General features: G+C 34.4%; 1 protein-coding gene and 1 long non-coding RNA gene across 19 annotated transcripts in view; one reads left to right on the top strand and one right to left on the bottom strand.

Moving 5' to 3' along the window:
• LOC131521689 (raftlin-like) overlaps positions 1 to 18,772 on the bottom strand; it is a 95,864-nt gene that overhangs the window by 51,336 nt on the left and 25,756 nt on the right. For both annotated transcript variants that reach the window (XM_058746638.1, XM_058746640.1), the window contains exon 3: positions 1,463 to 1,640. In XM_058746638.1, coding sequence (XP_058602621.1) covers positions 1,463 to 1,640 — 178 coding nt within the window. The remainder of the gene's footprint in view (positions 1 to 1,462; positions 1,641 to 18,772) is intronic.
• The window catches only part of LOC131521691 (uncharacterized), a 33,652-nt gene continuing 23,586 nt past the window's right edge, over positions 8,707 to 18,772 (top strand). For 11 of the 17 annotated variants that reach the window (XR_009266335.1, XR_009266329.1, XR_009266340.1 and 8 more), the window contains exons 1-4: positions 9,772 to 10,036; positions 12,574 to 12,685; positions 13,200 to 13,282; positions 15,129 to 15,302. This is a non-coding gene — a long non-coding RNA (uncharacterized LOC131521691). Of the gene's footprint in view, positions 9,174 to 9,771; positions 10,037 to 12,573; positions 12,686 to 13,199; positions 13,283 to 15,128; positions 15,303 to 18,772 lie in introns of those variants that run through there. The other 6 variants (XR_009266339.1, XR_009266334.1, XR_009266333.1 and 3 more) reach the window with 3 other exon arrangements.

Below are 18,772 nucleotides of genomic sequence, written 5' to 3'. Positions count from 1 at the left end.
AAATACAGTAAAAACAGTAATATTTTGAAATATTATTACAATTTAGAACAACAATTGCCTATTTGAGTATATTTCAAAATGTAATTTTGATTCAAAGCTGAATTTTCTGATTAATATTTTTGTCAAAGCCATGATAAGATTTTTGATGACTAAAAAGCAGTGTTATTTTGTATCTTTGATACTGTTATAGTTTCTGTTAATATTTCAAATGAAATTTTAATTAGATTTTTATATCGTCTGTCGTAATTCTTTGTTAATTTTGTTTCCTTTTCATTTTCATGAGTGTTTTTTTAACATGCCTATATAGTTTCTTTATTTATATAATAATATATATATTTTTACTTTTAAGAACTTTTACTTTTTTTTTTTTTTACATTTTTAATTAAATTAATTTTTTAAGTAAAGTTGTATTTTTAATTTTTAGTTGGTTTACTTATTTTAGTTACTCATCTTAAACTGAAAGAAAACGAGAACTGTTGCCTTCATTCAATGTTTATTTTATTCCAAGTAATTTTACTCGTAGTTTAGAATGATTAAAAAAACAGCATTTATCTGAATGTTTTATTTTAATCTTAAACATTTATTGCCACTTTTGATCAATTTAATTCACCCTTTCCAAATAAAAGTATTAATTCTTCTTAAAAATAAAAATAAAATAATAAATCTTACTGACCCCAAACGTCTGGACAGAACAGTAGTTTATGTCCATCCAAAAGTCATATTTTACCTTTTCTTTTACAGATAAAGCTCAAACAATAAAGCAAATATGCAATTGTTCATGCAGTTTATTTGCTACCGCACCTCAAACTCTTATTTTGTAATATTAAATTTGGGCAAATCTGGTTATTAAATCTTCCTCAGAAGTGTTTATTCCATCAACCTGGTAACTTAATTACACATCTTCCTTTCCAGGTGGACTGAACGTATTCTTACTCCTGGATGATGTGCAAAGTCAGAGCGAGCAGATTTTGTGTAAAAATCATTTGACGGTCGACTATGGGTCATCAATGGCAGACACGGTGAGTGGAGAAACTGATTAAAGATAGTGGTGCAGAAATGATTCACAGCAGTCATATTGGGGGAAAAAACGGATTATGCTTGTATATAACGCAGAATATATTGTAGTCCAGTTATAATGCAATCAGGCTTTACAGTAAACAGGATGTGGCAGCACCAAATACAGTACATTCAACCCAATAACAATACATGGAGTCTTAAAGGTACAGTAGCACAACAGCCAGTTGAAGGATCAGATGGAGGATGGAAAATGCTCATAAACACTAAATTATGATGTTTTGTGATGCAATAAAGTAGCATTATAGAGGACTATAAAAACATCATAAAGGATTTGAGGCAAAAAGTGGAGATAAAAAGTGGGACATGACCCCTGTAATAAATGTCAGCGCCACCTGTGGAGTTGCAAGCAGCTGTCATGTTTCCATTAGGCGTGTTGTGACCCCACCTGTCAGAGACTTTGATGAGCACTGCCCGGTAGAGCTGGCGCTGGACGCTGGCGGGCTCGGGGCCGCACGGGTGGACGAAGGGGTGCACAGCTGCTAGAATGAAGCCCTGCTGGTACAGATCCTGCAGCTGAGACGGCAGCTCCCTCACCGAGGACAGGCACAGCGTGGACGCCCCATCTGCCAGAGGACACAGAGGGGTGAGAACAGCAGTCAGTGGACCGCACACGCTTCCCTTGAGGTCTGTGCACTACCAAATATCTCTATATTTTTCACCTTTTTGATGATATATACAGTATGATTTATTTATGATTTATTGTTCACATTTTTTACATTTATTTTATTTATTTTACAATTTTAGCCAAACAGTTGTTGCCAAGTAAAGGAAGGAATAATATTTATATAGTAAAATTATTTAAGAATATTTAATTCACAGTTATACGCACTAGGATAACAAAATGTAATATTAAACAGCAATATATATTATATATATTATATATTTTTATTTAATAAGACATATATTTTTATAACATTTAATATTATTTAAAAAAAAAATGTAATAAATGAAAAAGCAGGCAAAGGCTTCAATGGTTATTGTATTTTACAATATATTTTTCGTTTTGCATATTACATTTTAAAATAATATTTAGTTTTATATATATATTTTATATTATTTTCAAATTATTTTAATATATGAAAAATGCAAAGCAGAGAGTTCTGTAGTTATTTTGTTTTGTTTAAAGCATTATTTGTTATTATTTATTACTTTATAATATATTTTAAAACATTTTAATATATGAAAAGTCGAGCCTGGTATGGCTATTATGTTTTAAAGTATTTTTATAGTTTTCTTTAAGTATTCTATCTATCTATCTATCTATCTATCTATCTATCTATCTATCTATCTATCTATCTATCTATCTATCTATCTATCTATCTATCTATCTATCTATCTATCTATCTATCTATCTATCTATCTATCTATCTATCTATCTATCTATCTATCTATCTATCTATCTATCTATCTATCTATCTATCTATCTAATCTACCAACCAGAGGCTTCTATGATTATTTTTTAATTATTATTTTTAATATATATATAAAAATATATATTGCCTGACTGACAAGTCATGGGGCCTGGAAAGAAACAGAAAAAAAAACAATATTTTCAAAAATACTGCTGGCAAAAATATTTTAATATAAAAACATTTTATATATGAAAAAAATGATTATTATTAAAAAAATATATTATATATGATTTTTATTTTATATATAATGTTAAATTATTATATTTATATTTTTTTGGATATAAATATTTTGTTTTAAAATATTTACATTGTTTTTTATTATATTTTTATTGTTTTTCTAGTTTGTCTTTATTCTTTGTCTTTAGGACAGTAGAACAGTAGACAGGAAAGTAGGTCATGTTGGATTTGAACCTGAGTCCCCATGAGCCAACAGCTCTCATATGTGCTAAAGATGTGCATTATATAAATCAACTGCCAAACCATTGCAGCTATATCATGAATCGTTAATATAACACCCAGTCTTTTGAGCCGTTCGAACAGCGGACGGTCAAACACAGTTTGTTGTTTTTGCATTGCTCAAGGAGTCAGTTCTCCTGGAGGATTTGCTAGTTTGTTTGCGACGAAAGCCAGAAAGACTCGAGGGTTGCTTTAGCAACTGGTGCCTCACTAACCTTGTCTATGATTTAATGGGCCTGGTGAAAAATCCAATTAAATGTGATTGTTTAGCTGGTGGTGAGATGAGAGTGTTTTACACAAGAGCTTTGATATCTTCTTGACAGCCCAGTCACACCCAGCTCTGGCTGTAATGAGATACACTCGTGGAGTGACCAGACATTTGGAAGTGGGAGGAACACCTTCCCAGTTTTGATCTAAAGTCTTGTCTGGGCATAATCGAGAGAGCGAGAGAGAGAAGACATGCTACATAACAGACAGAAAGTGTCAGAATCGCCCAGCTGTGCAACAACACAGCAGATCTGTCTCACAACGCAACCAAGGCGGCCGTATGCTAATGAGAGGGCATCGACCACAAACGCTTTCTATGCACACTAATGCAGACGTGAATGATTGGCTCATGCATTGTTAGTGTGAGGTCCAGTTGTACATACATACATTTTGAACAGAACGTTAATTCTGTAATGGGCCTTATTTACATGTTTGAATGACATTGACTGTTTGGAATTGCATGCCAGCTTGCTCACTATTTCTTCAATATGTAATATGTGACCCTGGACCACAAAACTAGTCTTAAGTGTAAATTTTTCGAAATTGGGATTTATACATCATCTGGAAGCTCAATAAACAAGCTTTCCATTGATGTATGGTTTGTTATGATTGGACAATATTTGAAAATCTGGAATCTGAGGGTGCAAAAAAATCTAAATATTGAGAAAATCAACTTTAAATTTGTCCAAATGAAGTCCTTAGCAATGCATATTAGTAATCAAAAATGAAGTTTTGATATATTTACGGTAAGAAATTTACAAAATATCTTCATGGAACATGATCTTTACTTAATATCCTAATGATTTTTGGCATAAAAGAAAAATCAATAATTTTGACCCATACAATGTATTTTTGGCTATTGCTACAAATATACCCCAGCGACTTAAGACTGGTTTTGTGGTCCAGGGTCACATATGTGAAACTGAATAACCAGATTATTTATGACATTTGCCAAAATGCAGTATGCAGCTGAGAAGAATACTGTATCCCACAATGCAATGAGTGCAAATTGAGTGAGTTTATATTTAAAAAAAGAAAAAAATATAAATAAAATAAACTCTTTTTTTATTTGTATTTGTAGTTTATTTTTTAAGTTTTTAAATATTAAGTCACTTAATATTTGATTTTTATATATATATATATATATATATATATATATATATATATTTGTACTGGAAAACAGAACAAAGTTACAAAGTAAGAAAATAATCAATAATCAATCTTTCTTTTTTTATATTAGTTGCAGGGTTTTTATAGTTATCTAAAACTAAAACCTTTTTAAAATGTAAAACCTTTAAAAAAAACTTTAAATAAGATTAACATGAACTGAAATAAAATAAAATATTTAAAAACATTTCTCATTTTCTTTTAGTTTATCTTAAAATAACTAAAACTACAACTGAAACTATAGACATTTATATAACAGACACTGAAAAACTAAAACTATAATAGCATCTTAATAATACTATACCATGATTAGACTGCCAAATTTTAAGACATTTTTACACAAAATTGAATTAAAAATCCAAAATACCATTTTTTTATATTCCACATCATAACCACATGTGCAGTATGCATTGTAATAAAGTGACCACAATGCATGCTAATGTTTATCATTACAAAAAACATACTGTACATTAGTTTTAAAACATAACCAATGACTCAATGAAAATAATCAGCAGTGCACTGGACCTGGTTAAGTTGGTTTGTGAATGAGACACATGTCTTTGCACAACAATTTGTGAATCGTCCCAGAGAGAGAAACAGTCAGAGTTTGTCTGTCTGCTCACAGACGGCTCCGTGCCCAAAACACTATCATATAAACCAACCCAAACAGCTTCTCGGAGTGAGTTCTTCCAAAATAAACACAGTCCAACAGTCAGCTGTGCCTCCATATACTGTATGTCACATGTGCACAATGTGCTGGAAGAGGTCGACTTGAATACTGAACTCAACCTTAGGATGAACAGGAAGTCATCTGAGGTCACGCCGTCGAGCTCTAGACCCTTCTTCTGCTTTTTAATCTTAGAACAGCTCTAAATTTACACCGAGACAAAGACAGATGTGTGTGTGACTCGACAGCAGTTTTGGAAAGCGGTACTGTGGGGTTGCACAGCTAAAAATGTTTTCCTGTGAATACCAAACAAACAATAAAACCCTCATATTTCCAGATAACAATTTCAGATCCAGTTACGCTTGCAGATTTATCACAGTCCCTTGCAAATTGTGCAATATTTATGTTATTTTTGCTGTAAATACGGCCCAAAAATAGCTGTTTGCACCACTCTTCTAATGCCAAGTGGAGGAAATTGAGGAAATTTACCTGCCATAAAACTGTATTTTGCACATATTGTTTATTTAAAAAAAAAAGAAAGAAAGAAATAGTAATGATCTTAGAAGCCTCTGTTTATCATTTTTTATATATTGAAATGATTTAAAAATAATTTAAAAATAATATAAAATATTTAAAAATATATAATACATAACAAAAACACATAATAATAAAAAAATCATAGAAGCCATAAATGTGCCGCTTCGCTAGCAGTTAGTCTTGATGAACATTTTAGTATTTGTAACTTAATTTGAGGAATACTCTACTTATAAATCACTGTCATACTTACACTTAAAAAAAAAAAAACTGCAGGCAATTGTGTTGTATTTTCTTACAAATGGTGCTTAAAAACATTTAACCTCCTTGTTTTGTGCTTGGCAAGTGTTAATTTTGCACCCTGGCTTTCGGGAAAAGGACAAATTGAAGATAAATCATAAGATGGAGCTGACATAAAGGGCTGATTGTGGCTGGATGTATGTTCTTCTTTTCTCAGGCGTAATTCCAAAGCTCCATTGTAAAATAGCACACGCAAAAAAGCAAAGGGTGCTTGAGGCAAATCATTGGCCAGCTAAAAATAACCCTGGATTGCTCAATCATATTCTCCACAAGCCGTGAGATAAAACGAATGATGAGAAAATAGTCCACAGATACAAAAGCCCTCTAAACCGTACGTGCGCGGTTGGATCTGTTTAAGTATAATTAATCCTGGTATGTTTGATTTGATTTTTTGCTTTGTGTGTGTAAACAGAGATTCTCCCCAGAGGCAGATGCATGCTGGGTTTGCCCTCTCACAGTCGATGCTATTAGCTCTCTCCGGTATGTGCACTTTCTGTGTCTTGTAGACAAAAATAAGCAGGAAATTTTATCACATGCCACTGGGAAAACACATATTGGGATGTTGCTTAAGTTGGCCTTAATCACTGTAAGAACTCCCAAAACGCCCAAGTCTGTGGCAGCCAATATATAAAAAGTCTTTTTCAAGCCCTTGAACCGGAGCAGATCAGCCTTTGATAACATATGAGATAGCTCATCCCATAGGAAAGACAAATCACAAAGGAGCGCTCTATAATATCTCAATAGTTTCTCGCAGACAGTAATGAGAAGAAATGGAGAACAAATGCACAAGCCTTTCAGATTTCATTTTCTGGAGAAAAAGACCCCAGTAACCTCATATACTGTATTTTTTTAAATAAAAATTTTGCAATCAAAAGTGTGAAATATATATTTATGTTAGAGATGGGGCCTGTGGGCCACGTCACAAGAGGAGGGAGAAAATAGGAAAAAAAGAATATGCCATTGAAGCATATATATTTAGTTGTAATTATTATTATTTTTAAAATTACTCTATTTTGTTGTTGTTGTTTTAAATCTAAGCGAACTTGATTAAAAAGTATTTTAAAATGTGAATGTTTTTTTTTTTACCTTTTTTATTTATTTATTTTTTTTACATTGAAATGTTACAAAAATAATACTTGAATTTGATTAAAAAACAATTTTGAAAATGTCAGAACATTTAATTTATTTTAAATGTAATGCATTTTAATATAATATATTAGATATAGTACAACGTTCAACATTCTTTGAAATGTAAAAATCAATATCTGGATTAAAAATAAAAATAATTTTTTTTTAAAAATCATTTACATTTGAATTACATTTTTTTTTTATACATTTTAATATAATAAAATTGGATATAATGCAACATAAATTTTTGCCCCACTCCCCTCAAACAAGGTTGATTTTTGGCCCTCTGTATTAAAACGTTTGTGCATCTCTGATTTAAACTTATTTTCTTGATTGGTTAAAAACATCTGAGGACTGCATTATTTCTCACAGCTGAGCAATAAAGCTGTCTGGTTAGTGCGTATTTCTGTCTTGGCTTTAGGTAATATTCATTAATGTCAAGACATTTTTAGCTGGAAGAATTATTATATCAATTATTTGCAAATAACAAAGCGTGGAGGGGGAAATGTGACATTTACAGGTTTAATAATATTATTTTGCCTGCAAAACTCACATCTGTAGTCATATGCCATGGTAAAAGTTTATTTCCAGTGATTAATAATGGTAAGAGTAATAATGGTAACCCTTGCCCAAAGACATTAGACACAAAAACTCAATTACAGCAGCAGACTGTGGCCAATACCGCAGAGACTATTAATAAGAAATGTAATTATTTTTACATTAACTCTAATACACGACCCATCCTAGAGTGAATGATTACTCAAGAACACATAGGAGCTTGTGTTTGCCAGCAGTATTTTTGAAAAGATTGCTCTTTTCTGTTTCTTTCCAGGCCCCATGAGCATCCCTGTCAGTCAGGCAAGAATCCGCTTCAGCATCAGACAGCCGTGTCTTTCCGCTCACCGATGTTCGGTTCTGCGATGTGATCGAGTCCCCGTGCCCTTTAACCCGGCGTTGGCGTTACAGAACATTCATGAGCCAGTGCATTTAAAAAGAAATGAGTTTGAAATGAATTAACCCAGAGATATGGCTCGGGTAGCAGAGAGAACGCGGTGTTCTGCCGCTGGGGAACACGGTTCAATCCGATTTGCATGAACATTGAGAGAGGGTTAGAATAAAAGATCTGTGGGAAGGAACTGCTTATGTTTTACAGCACGTTAGGCGGTTCCGCGCCATTTTATCTCATGACTATTAACGGCATGCATGTGTTGGAGCGTGTTAATAACTCATCGGGAAAGTTTCGCACTAGATCTGGTGAACTTGCTATGATCAACACCACATGCAATGTTAAAAATAAAGCTTCTAAAAGCAGGTTTTCATACTATTGTCATAGTACCAATACCAGTAAAATGTCATGGTTCTTGGTACTAATTTTGGTAACATAGCAAAAACAATTGTAATTTTATTTGAATAGTTTTTTATGTAACTGTTTAAAAATAAAAATGTTAAATTGAATTATTATAATTTTTTTTTAATTAAAAGTATATGGTACATAGCTTTCAAATATTGTTAAATGTAGCCTTCAAATATTAAATTATGTAAACATTGCATTAAAAAGATACATTTTAAAGTAGTAATAAAATTAAAAACTAATAAGCACATTAAAGGTAAAGATTTATTTTGACATCATTTTTTTTTTTAAGTCATTGTTATGGTTATCACCATGTCAGTCATTGTAATTCCATTTCAAGTCCTGAATTTTAATACGGTTGTCAATCTGAAAATTTGCAGCATGAAATATAAAACTTTTATTTAAATTATGATTGGGTTATTTACAGAATCTGAACAAAGAGCGCTCCTTTAGGGATGAATGGATGGCTTCATTGATTATAAATGTATAACCAATGTAGCTATTGGTTCACCTGCAGCACAAGATCACTGAGTGAAAACTACCTTTATAATAAATAATAATAAAAAAAAATCGGTATTGCGTAATAAATCTCTTATCGATGAGCAAGTATTGAGAGCGTTCTGATTTAGAAGCCTCTGATTGGCCATTGAGTTCACGCGCTCATCAAACACGTCTGTGATTGGCTACAGTGCTCAACGCTGCAAAAACACGTTGTAAAAAGAAACCTTTGATGTTTATCACAGAGCACGCGCACATAAATACGTACTGGGATGTTTGAAAGCAGACGTCTACCAGCGGGAACCGAATCGACACGGTACTAAACCGGTACTGCTTAAAGGCTAGTATCGTTACATTTTTAAAATACATTTAAAGTACCGACGACGCTATTTTCCACTATAAAGAACCTTTCAAGGTTCCATGGATGTTAAAGGTTCTTCATGGAACCGTCAATGCCAATAAAGAACCTTTATTTTTATAAGGTGATGCGTCTTTGAAATATGTTTGTCTGTGTGCCTAATGAAAGAGGATTATTTGCAGTGTCGTGTGTGGAAGTGTTTCTTCAGGCTAGGCTCCGTGGAAGACTGCTTTATGTCATTAGTAGTCATTGCTCACAGTCGGCGCACGAGCCCCAGGGCACAGCGGCACGCGTTAATTACTTCACTAATGACCCTTTGTGAGAGAATCAAGCTGTGGCTGTGGAGCGGTTCCCAAATCTCTCTCCTCCCCTCATTCTGCCTCTCCCATCATCCCCTCCCCGTCACTCCTCTCATATCTACTACCTCTCTCCATTGACCAGCTTCTTTCCCTCACCGGTTTTTAAATGTTTTTGTGATGTGCAATTGCTGTTGCACCACTCTTTTCCAATTAGATGCAGTGCACCATGTTTGACATTACATATGTGTGTAAGTATGTATATATGTATGTATATGTATATATATATATATATACACAACAGTTTGTTCTGGTTCTCAAATCTGATTGGTTGAGAACCGTGAGATATTGTACTGGTATTACTGCAGGAACGCCCTGCGGCCCTTTCACAATTTTGTATCACTCCGCTTGTTCTAGCCGGGTCTATCTATGTTTTGTCTATCGCGGACGCCATACTGTTTTGTGTCATGGAATGCAGTTTTAAGGATTTTTTTAGGCTAGAATGTGCTTGCTTGGACTTAAAATGTGCGGTTTGTTAATAATTTTCAAGGTCTATTTGAAAATTTGCTTCAACGTTTTCGGAGACAGGATCTCAAGCGGTTCGCTGGCTCTGATGTCTCTATAGTGGTTAAACACGAGATATTAATTCATGTTGGGTAAATCTGACGGCCAGTCTTTGGTCTCATTAAACTATTATTTGTCCCAGAGCAAATAGTTTTGGCAAAAGTTTATCATGTAAATTTAATGATGTATCGCGGTGCCTTTGCGTACGGTTGACTGAGTTGCCTAGCAACTTTTATGATGGCTGTTTTGTTGTTGTTTATTAAATATTATTATTCAATTAGTAGTATTTTATATAAATAATAGTATTTAATAGTGTTTAGTACTGAGACATGGTGCGTGTGTTCCTGATGGTGATTTTAGTTACATTGTTCCGCCATTAGAAGGTGACAACAGAGTCCGCGCTGCAGTAAAGACTTTTACTTTGAAAAATAAACGCTTTTCTAAACGTTAGATATTTTTACTTACAACAACAGCTTGATGCAGCTAACAAATGCACCGAGGAGCGCTGTCATCAGAAATCAATGAAAGGATATTGACCTTACGACAAAGATAACGCTTTCATCAGTGGAATTAGTAAAGGAGACTGGGGATCAGCTGTTAAACTGTCAACTTTAGATTTAAATCAGTGGCAGAAGAAAGTAGTTCTGCACAAAAGGGGGCTTTTAAAGATACTCCGTTGTTGTTTCTAAATTATTTACACACTAGTGCCGTTGAACTATTCTATAAATGCAATATCACACTCGTAAATGTGAGATATGGCCACGGCTGTGATTACCTACATATATATATATATATATATATATATATATATATATATATATGTGTGTGTGTGTGTATATGAGTATACAGTACACCCCTCACATTTTTGTTTATTATATCTTTTCATGTGACAACACTGAAGAAATGACACTTTGCTACAATGTAAAGTAGTGAGTGTACAGCTTGTATAACAGTGTAAATTTGCTGTCCCCTCAAAATAACTCTACACACAGCCATTAATGTCTAAACCACTGGCCACAAAAGTGAGTACACCCCTAAGTGAAAATGTCCAAATTGGGCCCAATTAGCCATTTTCTCTCCCCGGTGTCATGTGACTCGTTAGTGTTACAAGGTCTCAGGTGTGAATGGGGAGCAGGTGTGTTAAATTTGGTGTTATCGCTCTCACTCTCTCATACTGGTCACTGGAAGTTCAACATGGCACCTCATGGCAAAGAACTCTCTGAGGATCTGAAAAAAAGAATTGTTGCTCTACATAAAGATGGCGTAGGCTATAAGAAGATTGCCGAGACCCTGAAACTGAGCTGCAGCACGGTGGCCAAGACAATACAGTGGTTTAACAGGACAGGTTCCACTCAGAACAGGCCTTGCCATGGTCGACCAAAGAAGTTGAGTGCATGTGCTCAGCGTTATATCCAGAGGCTGTGTTTGGGAAATAGACGTATGAGTGCTGCCAGCATTGCTGCAGAGGTTGAAGGGGTGGGGGATCAGCCTGTCAGTGCTCAGACCATACACCGCACACTGCATCAAATTGGTCTGCATGGCTGTCATCCCAGAAGGAAGTCTCTTCTAAAGATGATGCACAAGAAAGCCCGCAAACAGTTTGCTCAAGACAAGCAGACTAAGGACATGGATTACTGGAACCATGTCCTGTGGTCTGATGAGACCAAGATAAACTTATTTGGTTCAGATGGTGTCAAGTGTGTGTGTGAGGATCTCTAACATCCACCAGCTCCGTGATGTCGTCATGGAGGAGTGGAAGAGGTCTCCAGTGGCAACCTGTGAAGCTCTGATGAACTCCATGCCCAAGAGGGTTAAGGCAGTGCTGGAAAATAATGGTGGCCACACAAAATATTGACCCTTTGGACCCAATTTGGACATTTTCACTTAGGGGTGTACTCACTTTTGTGGCCAGCGGTGTAGACATTAATGGCTGTGTGTTGAGTTATTTTGAGGGGACAGCAAATTTACACTGTTATACAAGCTTTACACTCACTACTTTACATTGCAGCAAAGTGTCATTTCTTCAGTGTTGTCACATGAAAAGATACAATAAAATATTTACAAAAATGTGAGGGGTGTACTGTGAGATTGATTGTGTGTGTGTGTGTGTGTGTGCGTGTGTGTATATATATATGTCAAAAAATCATTAGGATATTATGTAAAGATTTCATGAAGATATTTTGAAAATGTACAACTGTAAATATATAAAAACGTAATTTTTGATTAGTAATATGCATCAACTTCATTTGGAAATCTTTAAAGGCAATTTTCTCAATATTTAGATTTTTGCACCCTCAGATTTTCAAATAGTTGTAGCTCAGCCAAGTATTGTCCTATCCTAACAAACCATACATCAATGGAAAACTTATTTATTCAGCTTGATTTATTTCAGAAAATTGACCCTTATGACTGATTTTGTGGTCCATGGTCACATATTGTAAAACATACTGCAGTATTCTTTGTTTTATTTGTAATGCATCAAAAAATCATTTTTACAGTGCATGAAAGATGGATGATTACCAGGGCTGCATGCGCCAGCTGAGCGACTGCCATTGAGAAGAATGGGAATGCTGACAGATACCTTTCTCCAGATATATTAGTCATAAATAGGTAAATGCAGAAATGCATGTTGCCACAGGGAACACTGCCATCTTGTCCATACATTTATCTGTTTTTCAATTTCATTTATCCATTTTTTTCCCATTTCAATTTAAGTTTTATTATTTTTTTTTTATGTGCTTTTTTAAATTGTATTATTTTTTATATTTATATTTAGCTTTATTTCTATTTTAGTTTTAGTAGTTTTAGTACTGCAACTTATTTTTTTCAATTACGGATATATTTGATTTTATTATTATTTCTTTTTTCATTTTTAACAAATGTAATGTTTTGTAGGTTTTTAAAGTTTTTCATCTAATATTTATGTTTTATTTTATTTCAACTTCATTTCAATTACTGATTTTTAGTTGTTTTAGTTTTGGTTTACAATAACATTGTTTAATAGATTTTCAAGCATTGATAAATTTAACCATTTAATCAGATCATGTGATGTGCAAATGCTTTCTTCCATTTACATGCAGTGCGCCATGTTTGACGTCACAGATTTGTTTTGTGCCCATGATAGATGGCAGACCACCAGGGCCGCATGTGCCAGCTGAGTGACTGCCATTGAGAAGAATGGGAATGCTGACGAATAGCTTTCTACAGGTATATTTTTTTGTCTTAAATATGTAACTGCACAACTGTGCAGGAACAGAGCCCATGTCGCCACAGGGAACACAGTCATCCTATACCACCTGGCACTGATGGATGTTGTGTGTTTTTGTTTTATTATATTGAATCTTTTTCATTAATGATGAACAAAATTTCTGTCTTTATGGGCATCCAGTTTTAGTATTAGTTATATTCTTTGTTAATATGTAGCTTTATATTTTCAGTTTATTTCAATTACTAACGTTATCTGCTATCCAGAAGCATTTTGGCTCAGGTCACAGTGATGGCCGTACAATATGCACACGGATGCTCTTTTCTAACTCTTAGACAGACTAATCTTCCAGAGACTGTTAGTTCTAAAGTACTAAGACACAAACAAGAGGTGGCAGCTACAGCTCCCAAGAGACATAATCATTCGTCTAAGGCCAGATTGAGTGTTAATGCCTTGTTTAACCACATTCACATCTTTATAAACACTACAGCAACTCTAGTGGGAACAACTAGCTATTCCCTCCTAGCCAGATCAATAGATGGAGAGACATATTTTGTCCTTTGAGCTGGAGACATATGCTTTAGAGTGTGTTTACCAGCTTATTATCCTGCACGTGACGCTCTGAAACTCAAATATAATCTGGCAGATGATATGATGTATTTCATCTGTAAACTGAGATGTAAATCATTTTATTGGCTGTAAAAGTTGCAGTAACCGATTACAGACTCGTATATCTGTTGTTATTGGATGTTAAAACTGAATGCCTGTGATGTGAAACCACTGCACAGTGACAAAAGAAATACATCAAGCGGTAAGTCATGGCATATTGCAAATGAAGAATCCTTTGATTCCATGTGCAGCACTAAAAATGAAACGGAGGTGGAAGCATAGTTCAGATATGAATGAGAGTGCTGTCATCGTTTACTCACCCTTGTGCCATTCCAAACTAACCTTCTTTAGCAGAAAAGAGTTTGCGCCATTCAGAGTTGATTTGAGTGCCTTTAAAAATTCTATTCCTGAATTTGAATTGAGGTGTAGCAAACAAGATGAAGTTCAACTGGAATTTGAAATTGCGCTAAAATGTTAAAGATGCACAGTTAGAAGTTTTAATTTGAAATAAGTAGAATTAAAATGAATAAAAATTCAAAAGAATTGAAATGACTAATTTTTACCTAAAAATGCAATGTTAGATCAAATATATAGATAGATCAAATGAACGATAGATAGATAGATAGATCAAATGAACGATCAAATGAATGATAGATAGATAGATGATAGGTAGATCAAATGAACGATCAGATGTACAATAGTTGGATGGATGGATAGATATGAACGATCAAATGAAAAATGGATAGATAGATACAGCAGATAGATAGATAGAACAAATGATAGATAGATCGAATGAACAATCGAATGAACAATAGATAGATAGATCAAATGAACAATCAAATGTACGATGGATGGATGGATAGAACATAGGATACATAGAATGATGGATGGGATAGATAGAAAAAAGTTTATAAACCATTGAAGTTTGAGGGTTTATATCAATCTAGATAATGGATGGATAGATAGAACCTATCAAGATAGATAGATAGGTCAAATGAACGATCAAATGTACAATGGATGGATGGATAGATAGTTTAACAGTGAACTTTTATAGATAGAGAGGTAATGCATTACTAATAAAATTCTTTGAATTGTGGTTCAATAAATTCCTCTTCCTGTCATTCCAATTCAATTCCAATTCAATTGCCAAGGCCAGTTCAATTCAAATTCACACTCCTGACCTGAGATAAGGCCGGTTCATCAGTTCTGAATGTTCACCCTGTTCTTTTTCATTCACAGAACAATAACATCGCACAGGTCTGAGACGACACGAGGGGGGATTTTTGTTTTCGAACGAGCCGTTGCTTTAAGCCGCAGAGGAGTGCAATTTTCTGGCAACTGAATTTTCCAGACGCTAATCAGACGCTACAGCCTATGTCTGATGGGATGCATTAAAGGTGATTTGTTTTCCAGGTAAAAAGGTTTTATTAATAGCCTTTTAGTGGAATTCAGTCATTTGCTTGACAGGACATCTCAGATGCCCAAGAGTCCACTGACAGCCCTGTTGCTAAGTGACAGCTCTTGGGAAACAAGCTCTGTTAAATAGAGGAGGCTTGTTCATCAGCGTTATTTCTGTATCCATTGATGAGCATCTGGAAAAGCTAAGAATATTACTCCGTTGCCATTGTCAGAAAGCTTTAATGGGCCCAGTGCAGCAGTCACACTCAATCTAACAATCAAGTGCTATTCAACCCATGCAACAGTCATCACGACACAAGTGAAGAAATCAATTTGATGTACTCTGATTGTGGCTCTTTTGACATGATATAGGAGCCGCCGGGCTGTTAATTCATGATTTCACACTGCTGTTTCATGCCGCTGTGTTAGATGATGCTGTCGTTAATCCTGTATTATTTAAGCAGCAAATGGACGGTTTGTGCAGGTGTTAGTCCGTGAAGCTCGGAAAAGAAATGATAAATAATGTGTAGTGATTGACGGAGCGGCGAGACGCTCGTGATGCAGTTTTCTGAATGTCATTTAGCTCAAGCTTTCATGGAAAGTGACTCGAGGGCCTGTTCACATCAAGCCTGATGCAACAAAAAAACATGAATTGCAAACAAAATTCCTGTGTCATGTTTCAAAAAATTCCATGATACAGGAGTCTTTTATGCGCACCAGTGATGCATTTATTTGATTAAAAATACAGTAAAATTCTGAAATATTATTACAATTTAAAATAACTGTTTTCTATTTGAATATATTTTAAAATGTAATTTATTTCTGTGATCAAAACTGAATTTTCAGCATCATTACTTCAGTCTTCAGTGTCACACGATCCTTTAGAAATCATTCTAATATGCTGATTTGCTGCTCAAGAAGCATTTCTTATTATTATCAATGTTGAAAACAGTTGTGCAGCTTTATATTTTTGTGGAAACAATGATACATTTTTTGATAAATAGTTAAAAAGAACGGCATCTATTTGAAATAATCTTTTGCAACATTATAATATATGTTTATAATTTCTTAATTTAAATTTTTATTTCTATTAAATAAAGGAAAACAAAAAGTCTTTCTGACCTCAAACTTCTCATAGTAATGTATATATTGTAACATCAGGGCATTATGGGATCATATTAGGTATTATGGCATCATAATGCCCATTATGAGACCGTGTTTTTTTTGTAGTGATGTTTTGCTTTTCTGCTAGGCTTTTATAATATATATCCTTGTATTCAGTCCAACAATATCAGCAGCTTAGCATCTTTCTTAAATGCCAGTTTGGACACATGAGGCTCTAACAGAATCTGTGCACTTTTTCCACTTTTTTCCTAATTTTAGGGGAAAATCTGCAGGATATATTTAAACATTGTAAAATATGCGCTGATATTATACACTGAAAGGGTATATAGGGTTGCATTGTTTCCCTGGGAAATGTGGACATTATTAGAAATGAATATTTGATATTTTTCCCTCAGTATGTTGTGCAGACTGAGTCCCCTGGTGCATTTTCACAAAACACAACGAAATGGTGCTGCTTGCTGTTCTGTGAATCTTGCCTTTGTGTTTGTATAGTTGAGTGAGGAACGACGACCCCGAGATCATGATCCCTCATAAACAGACTTGGAAACTTCGGCATTCCTCTGGGATCTGTACTTTAAACAATCCATAATGTGCATACATACAAACCCCTTGTAATTTCTACCAGAATGCAATTGCACACACCGCACTGTGTTGCAATTAAACATCTGCATGTCCTCCCCACATGTCACTGCATGACACGATTATTTCAGTATTTACAGTATGAGAGAGTTAAAAGGCTACAACCTTAAAATAGCTGACAACATTTTTTCCATGAACTGTCATTCTTAAGAAAATGGTCTCAATTCTACAAAGGAAATGAAAAAACTGGCCTTTCCCTTGTATAATGAAGCCTTTGCGAAAGCATTTAGTTGTTTAAAACCACTTTTTAGAGCTTTCCTCTCATCAATGAGACTGAATAGGTCAGTATCGACCCATTATTGAGCCGTCATTTCACTTGAGTCCTCCTCACAGCAATCACTAAGGCCATTTTTGAAATATATTCATCGTTTTTTGGACTAAAATAAGCACTACATTTTTTAAACTACATAAAAGGAGGCTAAATTTGTTTGTGACCTTTAACACGTTGGATATATTTCGGTATAGCTACAGTATAGACGTGAAAATGAGACACTGTAGATCTGATGCCTCCTAACAAAGAAATTAACCTGTATAATTTGTTATTCCCAAATGCCAATCATCTCATGGCAGACGTGTGAAAGGAATGGAACAACAGGTGGTGGATTGTCATGGAAACAGCTCCATGATTCCAGCATGGAGGCTGATTCCATGGAAACACAAGTCCAAAAATTCACTCAAGTTGGGTGTGGAAATATGAGAAATGAGTGTATTTGAGAAACGCCATGAAAAGTCAGTCTGCAAAAACAACCTGACAATCTGACAAAGATCTTCATCACTGATGCGAAAGAAAATTGGTGGATGATGGTCGAGCTGAATTCAGCAGTACAAATATTCACTTCAGCTCTGATTAGAGTCCAATCAAAGCATGAATGGAGATTTATGAGTTCTATAAAAGGGTTCAGTGTTAAATAAGATGTCCTAGATGATGAAAAGAGACTAATTTATGTCTCATTTAAATATGTTATTTAAAATGCATGTGCCAAGTTCTTAGAAATTATAGCTTCATACATTTTTTTGAAATAGTTGTACATACATACATACATACATACATACATATATATATATATATATTAGTGGTGGGCATAGATACATTTTTTTAATCTAGATTAATCTCACTGTAATCTTGGAATTAATCTAGATTAATCTAGATTAAAATGGCTCATTTGAATTCTGTCAAGTAGATCAGAATAAGTTCACTACTAGTAGTAAACAACTAGCAGTCATCAAGAAGCAAACATAATATGGTGGTAATTCGTGGTGTCGTGGTAATTAATAGGCTAATTAATTAAATTAAATTATGTAATTTAAAATTACATAAGGTAGCCTACCTAAAGGCTTTTGCGTTTTTTCCCAACATAAAAATAAAGGGGATTTAATATTGATAATAACATTGAAGACATTGTATGATTATTCCTTAAAGATAAGGTTTTAATAGTTTTAGTAGTAGTAGTCTATTACGTTCTGCCCAATGTCTTCAAGTGAAACCGAACTTTTATTTTGACGGGTTGCCTTGAATACCTTTACATTTCTGTGTATATGATATGAGGATAGTTTTTCTCAAATGAAACGCTCGAATGCTCATGAAGTAACTCTCAGAGCAGTTCTGGAGATGTTGTTCATGTATTTATGTCCTCATTTAGTGAGACGACAGACGTTAATATCACCGCAAGCGTCGCGTGCTTCTGTATGAGTAAACAAACCTGCGCGTCTGCGCCATACAT

This window comes from Onychostoma macrolepis, chromosome 16, assembly GCF_012432095.1.
Source record: "Onychostoma macrolepis isolate SWU-2019 chromosome 16, ASM1243209v1, whole genome shotgun sequence".
Taxonomy (NCBI): domain Eukaryota; kingdom Metazoa; phylum Chordata; class Actinopteri; order Cypriniformes; family Cyprinidae; genus Onychostoma; species Onychostoma macrolepis.
The sequence above is the reverse complement of the archived record's forward strand: the minus strand, read 5'-3'. Positions and strand labels throughout refer to the sequence as shown.